This window comes from Enhydra lutris, unplaced genomic scaffold, assembly GCF_002288905.1.
Source record: "Enhydra lutris kenyoni isolate GAN:26980312 unplaced genomic scaffold, ASM228890v2 scaffoldscaffold31, whole genome shotgun sequence".
NCBI classification, from domain to species: Eukaryota; Metazoa; Chordata; class Mammalia; order Carnivora; family Mustelidae; genus Enhydra; species Enhydra lutris.
In genome coordinates, this window is record NW_019154115.1 from 7767236 (window position 1) to 7791931 (window position 24696).

The 24696-nt window shown below is 36.3% G+C and overlaps 1 protein-coding gene across 2 annotated transcripts in view; it reads left to right on the forward strand.

Moving 5' to 3' along the window:
* The window catches only part of LOC111153260 (unc-13 homolog C), a 574799-nt gene that overhangs the window by 100800 nt on the left and 449303 nt on the right, over nucleotides 1-24696 (forward strand). For both annotated transcript variants that reach the window (XM_022512170.1, XM_022512169.1), the window contains exons 2-3: nucleotides 13465-13487; nucleotides 14087-14151. In XM_022512170.1, coding sequence (XP_022367878.1) covers nucleotides 13465-13487; nucleotides 14087-14151 — 88 coding nt within the window. The remainder of the gene's footprint in view (nucleotides 1-13464; nucleotides 13488-14086; nucleotides 14152-24696) is intronic.

Genomic DNA, 24696 nt, shown 5'->3' on the forward strand with positions numbered 1-24696 from the left:
TTGCTTCACATACTTACCAACATTGTTATTGTTATTCTTTGATTTTAGCCATTCTACAGGATATGTCAAGGTATCTAATTGTGGTTTTAAATTTTATTTCCCCAGTGACGAATGATGACAGGCATAATTTTTGTGCTTTTTGGCCACTCATGCATTTTCTTTTGTGAAGTATCTGTTCAAATTTTTTGTCCAACTGCTAAATTAAAAAATAATAGGTTAATGGAATATTGAAAAGATAGTATAGAGATCACATATAACTTTTACTCTGTTTCCCTCAATATTTACATGTTGTGTAATTGGAGTACAATATAAAGACCAGGAATTTGACACTAGTATAATGTATGTAATTATGTCATTTTATCATATATGTAGATCATAAAACTATAACAATCCAAATACAGAACTACTCCATCATGCTTGTGCTATTCCTGTGTGGTCTGTCTCATCCACCCCTCTCCATGTTTAACCTTGCATAACCCCTGGCAACAGCTAATCTGTTTCCATCCGTAGAATTATATATAAATGGACTCATGTAGTATCTGTCATCTGGATTTTTCTTTAACATAATGCCCTTGAGATCTAAGTTGCTATGTGTATCTGTTTATTTTTATTGGTGAGTTGTATTTAAGGAATACTAATGTATCCCTGGGATGTATCACAGTTTAACTATTCACTTGTTGAGAGATATTTTGGTTGTTTCCATTTGGAGCTATTAAAATAAAGCTGTTATGAATGGTCATTTGTAAGATTTGTGTGAATATTTCATTTTTCCAGGATAAAGGCCAAGGAGTTCAATTGCTGACTGTACTGTAGACATAGAGTTAATTTTATAAGAAATGGTCAAACTATTTGAGAGCTATTATATCTTACATTGACAATGTATGAGAGACCCAGTTTCACTGCATCCTTTCTAGCATTTGGTATTGTCAATGTTTTTGTTATTTAACTGTACGAATACATAGAAAGATTTCATCATGGTTCCAATTTGCAGTTCCTGAATATATAGTGATACTGATCATCTTTTCATATGCTTGTTTGTCATTCATATGTCCTTTTCAGTGAAATGTCTCTACATCTTTTGTCCATTTTCTAATTGTGCATGTATGGTTGGTGTTTGCTGTTTAGTTTTGAGAGTTCTTTATGTATTGTAGGTACTAGTTCCTTGTTTAGTATATGGCTTGCAAATGTTTTCTTCCAATGTTTAGCTTCTCTTTAAATCCTTTTTACATGGGACTTCCAAGAGTAAAGTTTTTAAGACCAACTTATTGACTTCTCTATTTTTGTATTGTATTTTTGATGTCATGATTAAGAACTCTTCCAGTTTTATGTCTTGAAGACTTTTTCCCGAGTTAAGGTTTTTAAAAATTTTTATTTTAAATTTAAATATGATTCATTTTGAGATAATTTTCACATTAAGATATGAGGTTTAGGTTGAGGGCGGTGTTTTTGCTTATAAATATCCAGTTGCTTGAGACTTATTTAAAAGTCTATCTTCACTGAGTTGCTTTTGCATCCTTATAAAAAATGATCTGTGGAGTGCCTGGGTTGTTTAGTCATTAAGCATCTTTCTTTGGCTCAGATCATGATCCCAGGATCCTGGGATTGAGCCTTACATCAGGCTCCCTGCTCAGCAGGAAGCCTGCTTCTCCCTCTGCCATTCCTCCTGCTTGTCTTCCCTCTTTCTCTGTCTCTGTCAAAAATCATAAAAAGATTTGTGTGGGTCTCTATCTAGGTTCTCTACTCTGTTACATTGATCAATGTTTAATTCTTTCTACTGGTATCACACAGTCTTGGTCTTCTGTTTTCTCTGGTTTTCATTGTCTATCTTTTCTACATTTCTATAGATTGCTTGTACACTTTGAGTTTTTCACTGTATCTCTTTGCATAACATTTTGAGTGACAATTCTTGGTATTGTGTTATGAATAAGATTTTTATTGCTAGAGGCTTAGGGAAGAATATGTTTCAATGATTTTTCCAGCTTTTAGATGGTATTTATATTTTTTGGCTTATAAACATTTTCCTCTATCTTCAAAACCAGCAACTGTGTGTTGAGCATTTTTTGAAAGGTTTATTTATTATTTGAGGAGGGGAGGTACAGAGGAAAATGGAAAGAATTCCCACTAGACTCCCTGCTGAGCACAGAGTCAGACACAGAGCTCAATCCCATGACCCTGAAATCATGACCTGAATTGAAACCCAGAGTTGGACGATCAACCAACTCTGTGTGTTGAGCTTTTTAATATTTTATCACTCTGACCTCAATAATCTGCCTTCCTCTTCCACTTCTAGTGTCCTTCTGATTACATTGGACCCACTAGATAACCCTGGATAATATTCCAATATTAAGATTGGGTGATTAGGAAACTTAGTTCTGCCTGCAACTTTAATTTCCCTTTTAAATGTAAATAAATTATTCAGGTTCCAAGAATTATTAACATAGCTGTCTCTGGGGGCCATTAATTTGCCTACTACACATTACATATACATAATTTGTCAAAGTTGGCTGGTGAATACATTTTACCAGTTGTAGGGAAGTGCAAAAACCTTATCTACCACCATATTCCTTTATTCTTTCACATTTAAAGTAAAATTTCTTAAATATTTCCTCTGTATACATTAAGAACCACATTAGATAGTGTTAAACTTTTTGTTTCAACCATTAAACATAATCTAGAAAACTCAAGGGGAAAAGGAAAGCATACTGTATATACCTATAGTTTTGTTTTTATTATTCACTCTCCCTTCTGGATGTTTCAAGACTCCTTTTTTAATTTCCTTTCTGTTCAGAAAAATTTCTTCAGCCATTCATTTGAAGTAAGTTCGCTGGTTATAAAGTCTCAGTTTTCTTTCATCTGAGAATGTCTTGATTGCCTCTTCATTCCTGAGGATATGTTTTCACTGAATATGTAATCTTAGGTTGATCATTTTCTAAAGCACTTGAAAAGTGTTGCGCCATTCCTTTCTGCCTCTATGGTTTCTGATAGAAAATCCATTCTCATTCAAGTTTTTTCTCCCCTATAGATAATGTGCCATTTCTCTTACTACTGTCAACATTTTTTCTTTGCTTTTAGTTTTCAGAAGTTTGTGGTCTGTCTTGACCTGAAATTTTCAGGTGTGCGGTTTATAAGCTTATTCTGCAGACTTGTGTTTTGTTTAGCATTTGCAAAACTTGAATTTTTCAGGCATTTTTTATTGAACACATTTCCAGCTCTGTTATGAACGTGTCCTCCCAAAATTCAGATGATGAAGCCCTAATTCCTACTTAATTGTATTTGAAAATAGGGCCTTTCAGAGTTAATGATGTTTAGATGAGGTTATGAGGGTAGGGCTCAATGGTGGGATCAGTGTTATCAGAATAGAGAGAACAAAGCTCACTCTGTCACAGGAGCATACAGTGAGAAGGTGGACCTCTGCAATCCAGGAAGAGAGACCTTACAAGAATTAAATCTGATAGCACCTTGATCTTAGACTTTCCAGTCTCCAGGACTATGCAAAGTAAATGTTGCTGAATCTACTCAGTCTGATATATTGTTAAAGCAAAAGTTTAGTAGACTCAGAATTCTATTCTTCTTTTTCCTGTCTTTCTGGGACTTCAGTGAGATGAATATTTTAACATTTTTTATCATAATCCCAAGTGTCCCTAACACTTGTTTTCAGGCTCTGTAGTTCAGACTGTGTAATTTCTACTGTTTTATATTCAAGTTCACTGATTTTTCTTTCACGTAGCTGTTGAGTCTTTCCAATTAGTAATATTTCGGTTGCTGTATTTTTCATTTCTAAAATTTCCATTTGTTTTTCATATCTTCAATTTCTTTGAGACTGTCTACTCCTTCAGTAAAACTTTCTATTCATTGGTTCCAGACATATTTATAACTATTATTGAAACATTTTTAATCGGCTGTGTTAAAAGCCTAATTCAGATACTTTTAACATCTGGATTATCACCTGGTAACTGTTGTCTTTTCTCATTCGGTTTGAGGTCCCTGGTATGACAAGTGATTTTAATATGGACATTTGGAGGATTCTGTCATAAGACTTCGGGTCTTACTTAAGTCATGCATTTTATCTTGTCTGACAGTGCTCCAGTACTTGAATGAGAACTCTGACTCCTTCCTTCTAGGTGGAGATGGAAATTTAGGTTTGTTTGTTTGTTTGTGTTTTCTAGGTGTTCATAGACACCCAGCAGGAGGAACTTTTTGTTACTGCGGTGGGCATGACTGGGAGTTGAGCCTTCCCACTGTTCCACTGAGTCTCTGTTTATACTACCGTAGCTTAGAAGGGAACAGGTGCCTAATTGCTGCTTCCTGTGTAGACACCACTGATACTGAGGGGGTGATTTTTGTTATGGCTGAGCAGTGATGAAAGTTCTTACTTTCCACTAGGCCTCTTTAAATAAAACTCCAGTGAGGAGGGAAAGGATTTCTCATTACTACTTTTGTATGGGAGAAGTTCAGGCCCTCTGTGATTTCCAACTCCCTACTTGGTCTTCTCTGACAGCACTCAAGTCAGTATGGAAGGTTGGAGTACTCATTACAATCCAGCAAAGGTAGAAGTCTAGGTACTCCTTTTGACCTTCACTGACAGGAGTGGAAATGGGGGCCACAGGATTTTTTGTGTGTGATGTTTGGCTGGAGTAGGTTAATTATCATCTGAATGTTTCTGTCTGAGTGGACTGTTCCTTTCTTGGTTCCTCTGCTAAAGAGAGTAGGTTTTCCCTGGAGCCTTTCTTGTCTGTGCCATTGATATCTCTGGGTTGTAATGTTCAGTTTGGGATATTGGAGGCAAACAGAAAACCCATAAAACTCATCAGTGTATTATACTTTGAGTCAAAAGTCACAGTCACTAGTCACTGTGCCATCTCTCCAACTTTCAGAGCTTTGTATGTGTTTATTTTATATATTATGTCCAAAGTTTTTAGTTTTATTTAGTGGAAGTAAGAGGGACGGTGAGTCTATCCATTTTCTTTCTTTCTTTCTTTTTTTTTTTTTTTCTGGAAGCAAAAGTCTGATAGATTTTTATATTGTTAAAGCATTATTTTATTTTGGGGATAAATCCAATTTGGGTAAATGTGTACACCCATGTTGGATCAAATACAAAAGTTTTATTTAGGATTTTGCTTATGAATTCTCCTATATGATACTGTTATATAATATTAGTTTGTACCATTCTTTTCTGATTTTAATAGCAAGCTATACTAGCCTCACGAAATATACTTTTCTTTCTGTTTCCATTCTATGTGTTCACTTTACTTCTATAGTCAAATTTGTATTACAGTGGTATTATCTGTTTAATATAGACTTCATAAAACTTTTAAAAAACCATCTGGTGTTCTGTCTTGGGGGGATTTCCAACCGAATAAGGATTCCTTAGTAATGGTTTTAGTTTCCTATATTTTTGAATAAATGTTAGTAATTCCTTTTATTTTTTTTTTTTACTTTTTCAGTGTTCCAAGATTCATTGTTTATGTATTATACCCAGTGCTCCATGCAATACATGCCCTCTTATATTTTTGTTAGTGTTTAGAAAATTACCTTAAGTCTTTGTATTGACATAAAGATGTTTGTAGCACACTTTGAATTTTTTAAAAAATTTCCACTGCATCTTCAGTTATATCCTTTTTACATAATGATACCATTCATATGTACATGGTCTCTTTGTAATCAGTCTTGATAAAGACTTGTAATTTTATTTAATGCTTTAAAGAAGCAATTTTTCTTTCATAACTTTTGGAGTATGGTTCACAAGTTTATATTGGTTTCAAGTATACAACATAGTGATTGAACAACTCTTACACTATGCTCACCACAAGGATAAGGATAGCTGCCATCTGTCACCATACAACATTATTACAATATGATAGAATATATTAGCTATGCCATAGCTTTTATTCCCTTAACTTATTCATTCCATAACTGGAACCCTGTATCTCCTCCCCCTCAGCCATTTTGCCCATGCCCTCACCCTCCTACCTTTTGGTCATCCTCAGTTCTCTGTATTTATAGATTTGATTCTGCTTTTCATTTGTTCTGTTTTATGGATTCTACATATGAGAGAAATTGTACCTACATTTTCATATAGTTTTGAGGTTTTCTTTATCCTGGGTAGATTTTTTTTCCATTAATGTTTCCAGGTAGATGGAAAGCTTCCATATTGTTTCTCCACACTCATTGTTTTTATCTCATGCATGTATGTGTGTGTGTATGTGTGTATATGCATATTTATAATAAAGATTTATTTACTTATTTTAGAGCAAGCTAAAGTGCATGAGTGAGCATGGGGGTGGGGGAGTTGGGGCCCAGAGGGGGAGAGAGAATCTTAAGCAGACTTCCTGTTAAGTGCAGAGCCCATCCTATCTCAGAGCTTGATCTCAGCAAAATAGAGCTGGGATTATGACCTGAGTGAGGTCAAGAGTCAGTCGCTTAACTGACTGAGCCACCCAGGCACCCCTAAGCTTGGATAGATTTTAAAGTTTTATAATAATTTGAGTATAGGTGACACAAAATGTTAGATTATTTTTAGGTATACAACATATTAAAAGCTATTACTTACTTGGGGAACCTGGCTGGTTCAGTTGATGGAACATGGGACTCTATCTCAGGTTCATGATTTCATGGCCCATGCTGAGTCTGAGCTTACAAATAAATAAATAAATAAATAAATAAATAAATAAATAACCAACCAACCTAGCAGGTGTGCATGGGTGTAGAGTAGTGATATAAGTGGGGCAGAGAGCAGAATGTTTGTATGTCATCTTATTCTGCCTCATTGTCCAGAGGACTGGCCTTGATTTTTAAAAACAAAATAAAACTCTGATCATGTTATGCATCATGGTCTTGCTTGAAAACAGTCTGTGGTTCTACATTACAATTAGAGTATAATTTAAATTCCTTAATGGAATCTATCAAGATTTTTATGCAATAAACCCTGTTCATCTACCTTTCATTTCTTAAAGTTCTTTACTATCACACTCCCATGTTTCAGTTCCTAATACTCTATACTCTTTCAAGCTTCAGTGCCTTTGCAAATTCTTTCCCTCTAAGAATGATTTCATTATATCCAGAATTATAACAGAAATGTGAGCCAGGCCAAAGGATTTCCTCTGCCTTGGCAAGATCTAATGAATATTGATGGCCTCACAAAACAATTGATGTGATTTAATAAAAGAGCAGATAAGGTGCTGTGCAAAATGTCTAACGCATAGGAGGTACTCTGTAAAGGTCAATGGAAATTGAACAATTTTCTGATTACAATATAGGCTCTTTTCTGGATGGTTTTCAGCTTCCATCTTGTGATTTTCAGGCATAATATACATGTCTTAAAAGTCCTATGTATTTTAATATGCTTGGAAATAAAGCAAACCTGTTTCCAAAGTAGGTAGTGAACAGTATCACTAGTGAGAGCTTTGCATTATCCTTGAAGGAGTGGAGACCAAAAAAGGGCATTAGAGGAAAAAAGTTTAAGGAAATTCCTAAGCTAGATAGGCATCCAGAACTCAGATTCTTTATAAGCTTTCAGATCTCTTCCACCTAATTTTCTTCAAAAAGTGTTCCAACAAGGATAAAATACCAAGAAAGGAAACACAACAACACAATTTTTACCTTTATCTTAAATTGTGAAATAATTGTATCTCAAATTTAGGTAGTAGATATTAATATTTTGAGGGGTAACTGGTGAGTAAATAGTTGTTACACTGAAAATTATATCTAGAGAAACAAAAATCATAGAATCTAGAGCTAGAAGCTTTAGATACATGCTGGCCAAACCCTCTTATTTCACTTCCATATGAGGGAAAATTGAGTGCTCAGCAGATCACATGTTGCCTTAAATCACATTCATAGTTCTTTCTTAAGGATATTCACACGAGAAACATTGATGAGTTCAGTACTCAGGAGACACGCTTAGATCACATATATTCTTAAAAGTTTAATAGTTTCAGTTCTTACACAGTGTGATTAAATAATGATATTCACTTAGTAAATATTTTGTAAGCTTAAAAAAATTAAATACCCCGCTTATGGAATTTCGAGACATTATAAAAATGTAAGGTCCCTGGAACTTCACTTTAATCCTATTTCTAGAGGAGGTTTTGCTATAAAGTAGAGGGACGCATTGTGGTCTGACATTAACAACATTAAGTCACTGAACTGCGAGACGACCTTGTGCGATGATAGGACTTTTGAGACAAGGAGCGTCCATACTAACATCCATACTAACTAGTATATATCCATACTAACCGAGGGTTGGTTGGTTGGTTTGTTTTTTGGGAATTACAGGGGTTTAGTCAGTATTTGACTAGGCAAAACAACTGCATGTAGAACAAAAGGCAGTTTGTCAGGGAACAAAGCCATTGTGAGTGAGTGTATGTGTGTGTGTGTTGATTTTATAGATATGTGTGTGTGTATAAAATGTAATAGATACATGGATAATGTATATTAAAGCTTTATTACATATGTAAATATGTCTATATACATAAACATTTTTTACATTTTTAGATAGTATTTTAAATGTTTATTTTAATGGTCACAGATAGGGTGCCTGGGTGGCTCAATGGGTTAATGCCTCTGCCTTCAGCTCAGGTCATGGTCCTCTGGTCCTGGGATCGAGCCCCGTATCGGGCTCTTTGCTCAGCCTGCTTCCTCCTCTCTCTCTCTCTGCCTGCCTCTCCGCCTACTTGAGATCTCTGTCAAGTAAATAAATAAAATCTTTAAAAAAAAAAAAGTGTTAATGGTCACAAATTGTTGAATCAAGATCATAGAACATAATTTTCTTGTCTTTTTTTTTTTTAAGATTTTATTTATCTGTTAGAGAGAGAAAGAACATGAGCTGGGGGAGCAGCAGGCAGAGGGAGAAACCAGCTCCAACAGGGAGCATGATTTGGGACTCAATCCCAGGACCCTGGGGTTATGACCTGAGCTGAAGGCAGGAACTTAACCAGCTGAGCCACCCAGACATCCTTAGAACATAACTTTCAACCCATATTTCTATAGTTGATTATGCATCCTTCTCCAGGTTCTTTTTGTAAATAATGAAAGTGCAAATATTTACACATTAATTTTTTTCTCATGACTTTAAATTATGTTAGTTTGCCATGGATGATAAAACAAAGTACCATAAACTGAGTGACTTAGGATAACAGAAATTTCTTGTCTCACAGTTCTGGAAGCCAGGTGTCTGAGATGAAGGTATGCTGAAAGGGTAGTGCTCCCTCCGAAAATGTTAGGGAAGGATCTGTCCAGGCCTCTCTTCTACTATCTGGTAGATATCTTTGGCCTGTGGTGCAGAGCTGCAATCTTCAGATGGTGTTTTTCTTGTCTCCCCAAAGACACCAGTCATATTGGATCAGGAACCACCATATGCAGGTATGACCTTATCTTAACTAACTGTACCTGCAACAGCTCTATTTCCAAAGAAGCCTACAGTCTGAGGTGCTGTGGGTTAGGACCTCAACATGTGAATTTTGGGGGACATAATTCAGTCTGTAACAAAAATAATTTCCTTAGCATCAACTTCAAAAAATTTTTCTCATTTGAACAGTCTATTAGACAACACTGAAAATTTTCTAAGAATTTTATTACTGTTTTCACTGTCATTAACGATGCATCAGAGTGTCAGATTAATCGCATCTTTAACAGCCTTAAATATTACTTTTAATACAATTAACATATCATTACTCTGATTTTTACTGATTTTATAATCTGATGAGGCATACTTTTAATTATATCATTTTTCATGCTTATTTACCATTGTATTCTAATTTGTGAATTATCTGGTCACATTCTTGACCAATTTTGGAGGGTAGTGTCATTTTTTTTTTCAGAGACCTGTAAGAGTTCTTTATATACTAAGCATACCAAAAACACTTGTGTTTTTAGCAAGTGTATTTCATTTTCTTTTTTATATGCAAAAGTTCTAAATGGGCATAACAGACTTAATGAATTTTACCTCTAACTGTAAATGTATCTTCTTATTCCAAAGAGTTAATAAGTATTCCTTTCTATTTTTACTGATTTTCTCTCACTTGATATTTAATTAATGCATCCGTAACTTCATGGACACTGTGTAAGACGATATAAATAACATTACAGATACTTGACCTATGTGTTAGGCAGCCTTTTTTTTTTTTCTTTAAAGATTTTATTTATTTATTTGACAGAGATCACAAGTAGAGAGGTAGGCAGAGAGAGAGGGGAAGCAGGCTCCCCGCTGAGCAGAGAGCCTGATGCGGGGCTCGATCCCAGGACCCTGAGATCATGACCTGAGCCGAAGTCAGAAGCTTAACCCACTGAGCCACCCAGGCGCCCCAAGCAGCCTTTTTTGGCCAGTTATTTGTCTTCGATAACAATCCACCCATCCTTATTTGTCAAATTTTTAAGTACAAGGGTTTGTTACTTGACTAATTTTGTTGAATTTATCTTTCAATCTGTTTTGCCGGGACAGTAATATTTGGTTAGTACAGATTTTTAAAATCCTTACAGATAAAACCCTTACAGACTTTCCTCATAATTCTCCTTTCAAAAGGTCATCGATGTTTTTGACTTACTAATCCAGTTACACTTGAACTATTCTTAACCCTACAACAACTTGCCATTATGATTTTAATGACTAAATCTATAAATGTGTTATAAAACAATTTATCTTCCTACACGGGAAGATGAAATAAGTTTTATTTCGATTTTTTAGATACTTCCATAAAGTGTGGTAGCTTATTTAAGGTTGTTCACTCAATGTTCAGTAAACATTTGTTGGTCATCTATTCTAGTTCAGAAATGTACTAGAAATTAGGAGGAGGAGGCAAAAGGCACTTTTATCTAGGAGAACTGCAGGTGGAGAAACTGACAAAAGATGAGGTTTAGCCAGAAGGAAGGCAATGTGCAGTGCTCCTGCACAAAAGCTATGTATGAATCCCTGATATGTTACTAGTTTCCAGGACAGAAGGTTATGCTTTAATTGCGTTTTGGAGGCTGACAACTAGATGAGGAAGGGGAGTGCTTGTTTCAAAAGAAGGAAACTGGAAATGCAAAGTCATGCAGATTTCAAAGAGCATGGCATGAAGATGAAATGTCAAGAACTTAATTGCGGCCAAAGTTTGGGATGTGAATGAGGGCTCGTGAGCCTGCCATAGATACACATCTGTTCTGTCTACTGTAGGTACTGGGTGGCCTTGGTGGATTTTAAACAGGAAGGGAAGTGGTGTCATTTTAACTGTGTTTAGAAAGCTTTCAAGGAAGACAGGATAGCAGGTAGATGAGAAAGGAGTAGGAGCGAACAAAATATATTTGTTGGCAATTAATAAAAATACGTATTCAGTGAAGGAATGAGGGAAACATGAATAATGAATGAAAAAGTTAATGTTTTAGATGGAGCAGTTGAAAGATAATTGACTTTAGGATTACCTTTACTCATTGGAATGGTTGATATAGAATCCAGTTATTAATAGGAGACCATGTCAAAGTAATGGATATTTGAAATCAGATCTCATGTCATTGTTTTTCAAGCTAGTTATTGTGGGTTTGTGGGAAATAACTGTTCTTATTTATGTTCACGTTGCTACCTATTTTATTAACCCTAACAGTTTTCCAGGTGACTTGTCTTCTGGGTTTAAAATGAAAATAACAATTTTGTGTTTGTTCTGCCTTCTAACATCTATATTGTTTTGTTTTTGCTTTAATTGGTCTGCTTTTAATATATTATCAGAATTTCAAGAAATACATTAAAATGATGGTTGTGGACATTTTCGTTTTGCTTGGAATTATGGGAATGCCCTAATACTTTACACTTAGATTTATGTCTCTGGAGTAACTTTTTTTTTTTTTTTAACATATTAAGCTCAAGGTTCATTCAAATCAACTTTCAATGTTTAAAAATTATTTAGAGGGTTTTGTTTTGAAATTTTATCAAATAGCTTTTTGGTGCTTGTTGAAAAGTAGGTGCATGTTTCCTGACCAGTTACCTCATATTAAATTATTTTATGATTTTATATTATGTTTGTGATAGTTTTCATGGAGGTATTGTTATTTAAAGCTTAACTTTCTATATTGAATGCAGTATCTTAATTTTTTTATGGCCAGAAATAAGATCTGTTTTTATTACTTGTGCTTTTATCCTATTTTATATTCAAAGACGTAATTCTGAGATACTGTGAAATATCTAAACTACAGCCAAAAATATTGCCAAGTAATTAATGAAGCCATACTTAATGAGTCAAGAAAACAAATACATCTCACTTTTTTTTTATCAATAAAAGTTGTCAGAGAGCTACATGACCTAGATAAATCTTTATATTGCTGGGGCTCATCCATAAAAATGAAAGGTTTTGACTCCATGAACTCCAAGGTCATTTCAGCTCTAGCTTTCTGCCAACTTGTATTCATAGAGACATTCCTCCAGCTTTATACTAATAAGCAAAACTGGATTAATAAATTTAAGAGCAATGCTACTATGTAAAGTAAAAATGGACCATGCTAGGAGGACCTTGGTAGATTCAGATTTGAGTTAAAAAAAAAAATTATTTCAGGCAACTCCTTTGGTTCTACTCCCTCTTTGGGAGCTTCGTACTATCACTTTGTTCTTGCTCAATAAACCTTGCTTCGCTGCCCACAAAAAAAAAAAAAAAAAAAAAAAAAATCCATCATTTACCATTGTTCATTGGGCCCAAGAGAAGTTGCAACTGAGAAATGTTTACCCTGTGATGGATCTTAAACTGGGCTAGAAAACTGTGCACCAGCACCCCTCCCTCTCTGCTTTGTTCAACTTACCTGAAAAATGGGATCTATAGGGCAGCAGCTAGGGCATCAGAAGCCCTGGGTTTGTGTCCCATTTCTGCCATTCACTAGCTTTGTGATCTTAAGTCACTGAAGTGCTTTCAGGTATCAGTTGTTTCTTGTTTGTTTGTTTGTTTGTTTTGCAGAGTGGAATATATTGGATTAATTTTTTAGCGCTTGAGTCTCTATGACAAGCCATAAATAAATAATCCCTTAATAAAACGTGCTTGATTTATGTAGTCACCTGGGGTTTACTTTGACATATATTCATCTCTGTTGATTCTCTGAACAATGTTTGGACGCCAATAAGCACAATATCCATGATCTTTTTGCAGAGTTGGGTCTAGATTCCAGACTCCAGAGAATTTGGTAGTTTGCCCCATGTGCTTAGTAAGTAGCAGAACCCCAGATGGGGCTTAGGACTTCTGATTCTTCAACTGTGTTCTTTTCCTTTACATGACGCATTGTCTTCCATTAAACCCTTTAATCACCTTTTGATATTTTACAAGCATTTGGGCACATTTTCCAGCTCTTTAAATGATGAAGACCAAATATCTTTCTCCCCTTGAGGGTTCAGCCTTGAAATTCTATTTATGATTTTAAGCAATGTAAACTAGTAACATTTTATTCATGTATATGTTTAAATGACTTCTAAAATACTCCATCTAACATTTATTCCTTCTTTTCCTGATTCTCTTTCAGATAGCAGTTCTGTGGATGAAAAGGTTTTAAATCATACTTTTTCTTCTCTCCTGAGGGACCTTGTCTATTGTACATGTTTGTTTGTGACATATTAGACCTGTTTTGGTTCCTCTGTTTTAGTTGTGAGATGTGCATGATATCCCAGCTTTCCATTCTTTGGTTGTCCTTTAAGTGTGCCCCCGATATGTTGCATTTATGAAGAGGTTACACCTCGCCAGCTGCGCTTACTTTAGCTTACTAAACTTGCCAGCCTCGGGGTCTGCTACGGTCAAACTCAACATCTGTTCTTAAGTCTGGCTTATCATGATCTCCTTGACTGATTCATGATGTTCACTGCACCTAGCAAGTTTTAAGGGCAAGTGTTATTGGGAACATGATATATTTTCCTGGACTGTGCCAGTGCTTTTGTTTAAATGCTGACAGCTAATTGTGAAACCTCCACTCACAAAAACATGGTAGCTTTGACTTGGAGCTGACCCTGCTTAGCATCTGTCATACTAGGTGTTACATGTCTAGTGCAGTTGACTCGTGTCCCAAATTCATGAATTTGCAGCTCTGGTATGCTAAAAGCCTGTTTGTTTTTCTTTTGTTTTTTTTTTTTTTTTCTTGTTTTTGATTTAAGGCTCGAATAGTAAGTGGCAGTGATTTGGATGCTTGCAAATTCTCTGGACTCCAGGTGATTGGTGGGTGAGTACATTCATAATCTTTTTAATTCATTGCGTTCAACAGTGGTAACTGGCTGTGCTCTCACCATATGCATTTTGAATGCAGGATACTGCATGATGGTATAACTAACTAGACTTACGGTTGCTTTCTTTTTTCACAAAGTGGCTTTTAGAGTTTTGTTTTTTTTTTAAATAATGTACAGTTTGTGTGTGTGTATATGTGTGTGTGTGTGTGTGTGTGTGTGTGTGTGTATAAAATTACGCTTACATGTGTCTTATACAAAGTACAAAGAAGAAAGTCAAAATCACCTAAATGGATTAGTTGTTAAGGTTATCATTGTATACACAAATACATATAATTTTACGTAAATGAGTTCATATTGATACAATTAATATTATCGTTTGATCTGCTTATTAGCAATTAATGAAATGTGCAAGAATGTCTTTCTATGTCAATAAGTCAGTAAATGTAAACTTCACTGTTATTTAATGGTTGAATGAAAGTGTTTAAAATTTAATCACAAAGTGACATATGAAGTATATTTTGCATGTATAATACTCAAAAAGCAAAGAATCTCATTTAATGCCCACAGTTACATATTGGTATCAATTTGTAGCCTTTTTTCTGTCGCTTGACTACATGTTTATGTTCCTGTAGGATAAGTAGTTCTGCCATAAACTAGGCCATTCTAGAAACAAATAAGCACTGATTTAGTAATGACACTGTAGCAAGTACTGTTTTGTTTCTTACATAATGTCTGATCTGATCCTTAAAATGGCCCTGTGAGGTAAGTATTCATTTGACCTGCATTTTACAAATTAGGGAACTCTTGTATGAAACAGTTTAAAAACAAAACAAAAAACAAAACAAACAAACAAAAAAACTTTTTCCTCCATATAGCTAATAAGTGGCCAAATCAGTATTCAAACCCATCTAGTCTGATTCTAGGGTCTGTGACCTTATTCGGTAGGCTATCCTGCGTCTCCAGCTTTGGGTTTTTTCCTCTCTCTGTCATTTAACAACATGCCTTGGAAAACTTTCTACTTCATTATTTCAAAGTGATGCAAATATTTCAAGACATTTATTTCTTCTCAATGGATTTTCAAGAATATTTCTAGGTGCCAGTATTGCAAATGATACTATAGCAAAATGTAATAAATTTTTAAAGTGAAATTATCAACCAAACCTTATGTACAGTATAGACATATAGAAAGATTAGTTTTATACATGTTGACATTTGAATACATGTGTGTCTAATATAGAGAGAAGCAACACTTAATTTTGTGTATTATGTTTTTTAGGCAAAGACCTAGTTTTACATTTATGCTTATAATACTCTCACCCTTTGAAAATCTTCTGTTAGATACATCCACATGTTACTTTGCTTTAAGTGAAATACGTAGAATTTCAAATTTTAAATATGGAGCTCCTGGAAAATAACATAGACCATTGTTAGCTTGATATACATCAAATAGAAGTTTGATTTTTGTCAAATAACAAGTCATTATCTTCATTACTTTTATATCTATAAACTCTTCGATGTTTTTAAATATGTAAAGAACTACTCACATTCCCATTACAAAGTTACAGTGCTTTAAATGTATTAGGAAACTAGCTGTGATAAAAGAGCATTATGTAATTCATAGAAAATTTAATCAGCAGATTACTCACTCTCCTACCTCCTACAGACTGTGTCTTTAAGTTTACTAGAAAATGATAACTTGACAAAATGAAAGTTTCTTAGAAAATAATTAGGTTGAATTCCAATTTGATTATGAAAACATGTTTGTCCTGATCTTGGAGACTTACCTGAGTCTATGGCCTCAGGTTTCCTGCAACGCCTCCCTTTGGCATCCAGTACTTCATAACATCTTGCTTTCCTAACTGTTGTCTGAATATGAAGTTTATCAGTGTTAAAGCAACAGAGTTAATCTACACCCATGTTTTAAGTGCAAGATGTGTAAGGGGTTAGCTAAAATGATTATCTTTGCATATTGAACAGATCCCTTCCACTTTTCCAGAAACTTCTTTTCAAAGACGTGCCAAGAGATTTTAGTGTTGTGATGGTATTGGAAAGGGGTGATAATTTTCAGTCATCAAGAGAGTTTGCCCTTATCTGAATGCTTATTACTTGTTGAAGAACCTGAAGAGTTCCTTTAACTATAACCTTCGATCACAACTTCTTTCAGCAAGATTTAATTGTTTTGCTTTTTCTATAAATACTTTAAAATATATTTTTTGTAGAATGAATCACTATTGAGAAGATTTACTATACATCTTCCAAATATTATAACTTCTGTTGTCCTGGAAAAGAACCTGTAGCCGACTTTCAGAATGGAGTCACCACTTCTTCATGACAATTCTCTGTCCCTCGCTCCTCTACCTTCAACATTCTTAACCAATTTAGAACCAGACCACATTGATCCTTCCCTCCCCCTTCTCAAGCATCAATGAAGGAATAATCTATAGACGCTGGAACCAGATAATAGAGTTAATAGTGCTGCTCTGATTTCTGCTCATCTCTCTGTACATCTCTTATAAGTGTTGCTAGAAAAGACGTAGCAAACTTTTCTTTTTCCCATTTGTGAAAAAAGAAAAAAATCAGGTAGGCTCTGGAAGAGGAATCAGGAGAAAGAAAAATCAAAAGATAGGAAAAGAAAAAGCTGGAAAAATACATGTTTTAGTGATAACATTAGTATTTAACATCGTACTTCTCCCAGTTGTTTTATAGGAATTTGGTAACTTTTCTCATATTCATAAGCTAAGAGTCCTACCAGAAGCACACAGCAAGATATTGGAAGTACAAGAGCTTTTGGGGAGGGAAACATCTGAGATAAGTAGAGAGGCAGCTGGAATAGATGAGAGAAACCTTTGGACCATAATATGGGTCTGACATCTATGAGAGGAGAGGGGAAAGGAAGGAGAAAAACTTGACTAGTGAGGCTAGAGAAAAGTGTCAGACCAATGAGGAGTCCTAGATAAGTATATGGTTGAGAGTCCCACATTGTGCATATGTGGCCAGCTCTATGACCTCCATCCATCATGTTCAGTCATTGGTTTGAATTAGCTTGATGAGTATGGCCTTTGGATGAATGCTACAGCGGAATCTGGAAGCGTGGTGGCTGAAGGCTGTCATCCAACTACACTTTTCTCAGAAGATTTACTCTGAGGGATTTTGGATGACACATGCCCATAGCTACCCAGCCTCAAATAAGTCAATCTGATGAAACTACTTTAATAAATGATAGTGAATGAAGTCACACAAGTACCTACTCCAAATATGAATCTTTTTATTTATTAAATTTTTTTAATTAACATATAATGTATTATTATCCCCAGGGGTACAAGTCTGTGAATCGCCAGGTTTACACACTTCACAGCACTCACCATAGCACATACCTTCCCCAATGTCCATAACCCCACCACCCTCTCCCTATCTGCCCCTCCCCCCAGCAACCCTCAGTTTTTTCTGCAAGATTAAGAATCTCTTATGGTTTGTCTCCCTCCCAATCCTATCTTCATTTTTTCCTTCTCTACCCCCCAAACCCCCCACATTGCCTCTCAACTTCCTCATATCAGGGAGATCATATGAAAATTGGGTTAAGCCTCTGCCTTCAGCTCAGGTCATGATCTCAGGGTCCTGGGATCGAGCCCCACATCGGGCTCTCTGCTCCTCAGGGAGCCTGTTTCCCCGTCTCTCTCTGCCTGCTGCTCTGCCTACTTGTGATCTCTCTCTCTCTCTCTCTGTCATAAATAAAATCTTTAAAAAAAAAAAAAATCTGGCTCCTCCTCTCCCCCTAAATTCAGTGTCACTAAATCCCTACAAGGAAAAAAGAAATCAAGGGACTTTTCTCACGCTAGATTTAACCCCAGTTGATCAGAAGGCTACTTTGCTTTTGAGCTTGAATCCCTGTTTCTCTACTTGGGAGAAACTTGTGAAGTTTGGGTTGAACAAATCCATAAAAATATTACTCTAATTATGCCTAGATATAAATTTTGCCTTTTTCTTCTCCCATCTGAAAACCTTCACACTTTAGAACATCCTAGATATAAATTCATACCATATTAAAAACTTTTCTTTAATCAGTTCCATTATTACTCCAAGGAGGAGAGCTTTTACAGTTAATAATCGAATGACTTTTGTCACCTTGCTCTTTGCAAAAGTAATAAAGGAAGTTTTCTTGCTTAATCCATTAAAGGTTGAATAAGACCTGGCATCTCTTGGCTAATTTCAGATATAGTCGTGCCACAGGGTAGTTAGATCAGCCAGAAAAGAATCTCATGCAAAGCTAGGGGAAGTCCCAACCTTACCATAAACTCTCCATACTTCTTAGTCCTTAGCACTCTGCCTACAGTCCCTACTGGGCAGATACATTATATCCTATAGACCAAGGTTTGGCCTAGACAAAGAATCTCTTAATTTGGAAAGCTGACAGCAATAAGGCCACCAACATTCTAAAACCCATATATTAAGAACTGGTTGCTAAGCTGCCATTAGCTTTCTATGCCCTCCTCTCCCTTCACTACCCACCAAAAAACCTGCTTATCTAATTTTGGCTTACTACTGACAATCAGTTCTCTAATTCAAGATCAGCTGAATGCTTCCCAAGGCTCTCTTGGAAACTACTCAGGAAGCACTTGATACCTTCTTTATTTAGAAAATCATGGGGTCATTAGAGTTTATCTTGATACTAGCCACAGAAGCCAGCCACACCTTCGATGTATGGACCTACAAGACCCCAGGACTACAACCATGACCCTTTTGGGAACCATGGAAAGTACATTTTGACATGGAATCTATGGAAGTAAAATCAAAGTCACTACCATCTAAATCAGCCTTATAAGCTTCATAGTGTTTGTGGAGTGGATTATAAACCATTTTGTTTAGGCATATTGTTTTCCTACACAGCCAATGGCAAAGAACTTACTCAGTTAAGTACTCAGTCAAAGGGCTAAGGAAATGAAGCTGTTAAGCTCAGGCAACTAATAGCTTATAGTTGACAACATTAGAGACTGACACCCTTTTATCCTCTCATGTTCAGGTCTGAGTTTATAGCTTAACGTTCTTTCTTAGTAATAGACTACAGACACAGAAGAGACGTGAATATTATCCACAGTCAACCCAGGGATACTGTATAAGTATCCCCCACCAGCTCTAATCCCCAGTGATACTGTTGAACAGGTTCTCCCAGGTTTACATATCCACAAGAAATCTCATTTCTCCCATCATAGAAGCCTTTTTCTGTGCTGAGATGGCTGACCATAGAAAATTCTTCCATCCACTTTTTACTTTTATTTCTTAATACTTAGGATAAAAAAAATCTTCAGGATCATCCTGGGTTGCAGGCAAGGGCAACCTCAAATTTTATTCATTGTATAAAGGCCACTCTTTTATTCTTAGAGATAGGTTTGTATTTTAGATTCACAGAATGCACACAACCCCTCTTCTGTATCAGCCCAAGATACAGATAATATCTTCATTTCAGGGAAGGAAACCATAGCCACCATCAACTCTGGCAACTTTCCTTTAGCTAGTTCCTTGCACTGGAGCCTTCCATAATTGTGCACAGTGCTGGTTGGCTCCCCAGAAAGGGCTTGTGTTTCCTTTCATCCTTAGGTGACTGCCAGCTGAAACTACACCCAGCCAGGTGTCTGCCTTCCTTACTTTCTCCAATCACTATCTCCACCTCATAGTACTTGAGGCATAATTTAAAGGAATCCCAAATCATACATTTTCCAAAGATCAGTATTTATTAAGGTCAGCTCAGTTTTGGTGGTAGAAGTTGTATCATACACCCAGACCCTGAGACCCTTTCTCAATTGGGAAAGTAAGGAAACCAATGTAAGCTTAAGTGTGGTGCTACTTCTACCTTCTCAACTTTGCGACTCTTACTCAAGTTTTCTTTCACTGCTCTGGTTCCATCTCAAAGGAAAAAAACAACATAATAAAAAACATCTCTCAAGCTACCACTTGTTATAATTTCTTTGGATTCTGAACATAATGGAAGGACCCATGTAATTAATCCAGCAGCTACTAGGGACAATCTAGTCTAATAAAAATAAGCTTGCTAGTTAAGAAACTTAAGAGCAAATCTGTTGGGCGGGGGAGGGGGCTTTGTAGAAGCACGTTTTATTAAAGCCTTCTTTATTAAAGCTTTCTCTGTGTTAAGTTTGCTTATTGACTATATGCATGTTATTCATTTCCTGTTTTTTAAAACCTCTTTAATTATGACATGTAAGTCTGACTTGGCTTAAATTTATTAGGAAATCAATGAATCTTTTGAGATATACCATATAGAATCAAGTTTAATCCTCTAAGGCCTTCCAGAGAGTATGTGTTTGAGGACTGGCAAATTAAAATCATTGATAGATCCTTTATAAAGATAATATTCAAGTAGTCAGTCTTTTAAATTCGTTTCAGTTCAGTATAACTATGGAAAATACCTGTTATACTGAGCAGAATAATCACTTATGTTGGAAAAGTTAGATGACTTGTGTCATCACCAGTTTTAGTCAGAAAATATTGAAAATAACCCTAGTAAATAAGTTGGCAATTTTAATGAGTATCATGGTTCTTAAGCCTGCTGGTTCTTTCCAAAATGTAATTGATATGCCTGTTGAGTACACCTAACATACATAAAACATCTTAGGAAAAGAGGAGCACTGAACTTGATTATTGTTTTTCCTAATACAGCATATATCAAATGTGTTTTTAAGTATCTTTTGATAAATGAATACCATATACCATAAAAATAGTGTTTTCTCTCATAGGCAGACTATAGTACAATAGAACCATAAAATAATCACTGTCAGCAAATTAGTATTTTTCCATAACCCTGTAACTACTTTTACTGAAAGTAACAGGGTTTTTTTTTTTTTTTTCATTTTATTTCTTTTCAGTGCTCCAGGATTCATTGTTTATGCACCACACCCAGTGCTCTATGCAATAGTGCCCTCCTTAACACCCACCACCAGGTTTACCCCTCCCTCCACCTCCCTTCCCTCTAAAACCCTCAGTTTGATTCTCAGAGTCCACAGTCTCTCACGGTTTGTCTCCCCCTCCAATTTCCCCCAACTCACTTCTCCTCTCCATTTCCCAATGTCCTCCGTGTTATTCCTTATGCAGGTTTTAAGGGCATCTGGGTGGCTCCATCATTTAAGCATCTGACTCTTGATTTCAACTCAGTCATGAGATCCAGCCCTGCCTCAGGCTCCTGCTGGGTGTGAAGCCTACTTAAGATTCTCTCTCCCCTTGTCCCTCTGCCCCTCCCTGCCCTCCAATCCCCCACTTTTGTTATTTTATTTATTTTTTTTTTAGAAAAGAGTTTGTTTAATATGCAATTCTTAATTAAATGCGAAGTCTTGCTGTTAGAACTCTGCCTCAATTCTGTTACTTTTAGTCTTCCTTAGCATTTAGAAACAGTATGAAGTAGAGAAAAAAGAAACATTTTCCATGTCATCTTAAAAATGGGATACTACCTCAAATTCATAATTATTATAAAGACATAATAACTAATACCTTTTTTAATGTTAGACTGTAACAACCTCACATCTAAGCATTATTTGTGCATTACCTCCTTTGATCCTCATTGCAGTGTTTTGAGGTAAATGTTACAATCATTCCATTGTTCAGGTAACATAAATGAGGCTTAGAGACATTAAGTATGGTCAAAGTCAAACAGTGGCTAAGTGTCAGAGCCGAAGTTTGAACTGGGTCTACCTAAGGGCAGAGCTTAGCTGCTTCACTATTAGGCCAAACTGATTAATTTGCAAATAAATCATGCTTATTTCTGGTTTCGGTTCTTTTGAATTCAATATTCTATTTTCAATTTAATGTTTCATTATGCATTGGTGTTTATGAGATTTCTAAGTGGATATATCAATTAAATATTGTAGATATATTTCTACCTAGGTATTTGCTATGGATTTTCAGAATCACTCCTAAAAAATAACCTAAAGGAATAAAAAATGGATTGAATAATTAGACCCAAAGTATGATAATTCATAAATAATTCTGTATCTGGGGAGGCTTTTAGGGAGTGCTTTAAGAATTGCTATAGGAAGATTGCCTTTAATTGATCGAGATGGAAATATAAAGGATCTGATTGTATAGGCTTTGGAGGTAACATAAGGCTGGGCGGGCGCCTGGGTGGCTCAGTGGGTTAAGCCTCTGCCTTCAGCTCAGGTCATGGTCTCAGGGTTCTGGGACCGAGTCCCATATCGGGCTCCCTGCTCGGCAGGGAGCCTGCTTCCTCCTCTCTCTCTCTCTCTCTGCTTGCCTCCTTGCCTACTTGTGATCTCTGTCAAATAAATAAAATCTTTAAAAAAAAAACAAACATAAGGCTGGGCAAAATAACTAGTGTATTAGATGTTGCAATTAATATCCAGAAGCTCTTAGCATACCACAATAATCTGAAGCTAACAAGATGTATAAATAGTGTGCCAGTCAGGATAAGCTAGGTTATAATACAGTAACATCTACCAAATCTCTATGTATTAAGTAAAGGTTTATTTGTCACTCATGCTACAATTTTAGTGCATATAAATACAGGGGAAGAAGATGCACTTTCCTCTTCATTATTGCTTGGGGTACCAGGCTGGCAGAGGTTTTCTCCAACCCATGCTTTCATGATTGCACTGCAGAGCAATTAGAATGCGGCAACCAGGGCTCAGACCCTTAAAACTTAACACACAGGTGTGACATACCTCCCTTCCGCTGATATGGCGGTGAGCAAAGCAGATAACAGGGCAGTGACTAGGTTAAAGGGAAGGTTGAAGTGCAATTCCATCATGTGTCTGAGAGGAGAAAAACACTGGAATGGTCTTAGGTTCTATAGAAGAGAGGAAGATGTTTAATGTCAACACATGAAAAAATTAAAATAGTCATCACATCTGGTGATGGATCAAGTAAGATTGTGGTGATAGCGGGTGGACTGGCAAGGCAAGCAGCTTTAGGGTGCACCAAGGACCAGGTCCACAGTGGGGGCGGGTAGCTCTGCGGCCAGTGGAGCCCTGCTGCTTCCCAGGACATCTGCACTTGGTTCAGGGCACAACAGTTAAACAGATGTAGAAAGAGGAGACAGCTTGCAGATAAACACGCAAGCTGGAAAGGGATCTCAAATCAGACCATAGGAAAAACCACCTGAGAACCAGGCAAGCCGAATCTGGAAAAGAGAGGAGGTTAGAGGTCTTCAAATATTGACAAGAGGAGGTGTGGAAGAAGAGGAGTTAAATTGTCCTGAGCTTCCCATAGGGCAAAATACAGTCTATAGGCTTCTGCTCAATATGAGGAGAAATTTCCAAAGTGAGAGCTGTCTTTGTGAAAACTAGGTTCCCCATTTCTAGAGTTATTTAAATAGCTTATGTGTGACTTGTTAGAAGTGTTGCAAAGTGAAATTTAAGTATCAGATGCTTGAGTGTTTAAAGCTTCTTCCCATCTGAAGATTCTGTTACATCTTATATACATATTATATCCTAATATGATCACACTAACCACCCTAGAACTCAGTGGCTTAAAATAATGACTCCAGGGATCTTGTCTGCATTCCCTTACACATGTATGGTCAGTATGGTCTGTGGGTGTCTGGCTATTGTCTGGGCAACAGAGGGGATTGGACTATGTGGTACTTGTTGTCTAGCTGGTCAGACCAAGTTTGCTTGTATTGGCAGTGACAGAATTCTAAGGAAACAAGTAGAAGCCTGCAAGGCCATTTGAAGCCAAGACTGGAACTGACAACCATCATTTTAGCTATATTTTTTTTTTTTTTTTGTCCAAAGCAAGTCATAAATCCATATTCAAGGGACCTGGACATAGACCCTGACTCCATGGGAAGAGTAAAGAACCAAGGCCATTTTTATGATCAACTATAAGCATGCATACCTACAATTAAATGTTCTTCGGAATTACCTATGTCTCATAAGTTGAGAATATAGAATGTTAGTTCATCATATATTTATCTCCACTTATAATATGACATCCTCTGTAAATGGAATAATAAGATAGCAATTGCTATAGAAACATCAGAATCTCATTTGGGGTATTTACCCAATTAGCTACGGTACAGGGAGATTTGCTTGATAATGGGTAATAGCTCTGAAAATTTAAGGAAGATATTCCTGATTTGGAGTTACCAAGGCACACTTCATGGAGAAGAGGACATTGTATTTAATTTTAAAGTTTGGATAGAATTTTGATTTTTTTTTTTTTTAAGATATTGCTTGTTTATTTGACAGAGATAGAGAACACAAGTAGACAGAGTGGCAGGGAAAGGGAGAAGCAGGCTCCCTGCAGAGCAGGGAGCCCAATACAGGACGCAATCCCAGGACCCCAGGATCATGACCCGAGCCGAAGGCAGTTGCTTAACCAACTGAGCCACCCAGGCGCCCCAAGAATTTTGATATTTGCATATGGAAAAGAAAAGGCAGAGCAGGAAGCAGTATAAAAACTTGAATAGTTTCACAGGCAAGAAAATATATCAGAGAATAACAGGTCAGAGTATATTAAGGAGAGCAGTGGAAGGTATATTTGGACAAGCTGAAACTTTTATTTCCTGACTGAAGATACTA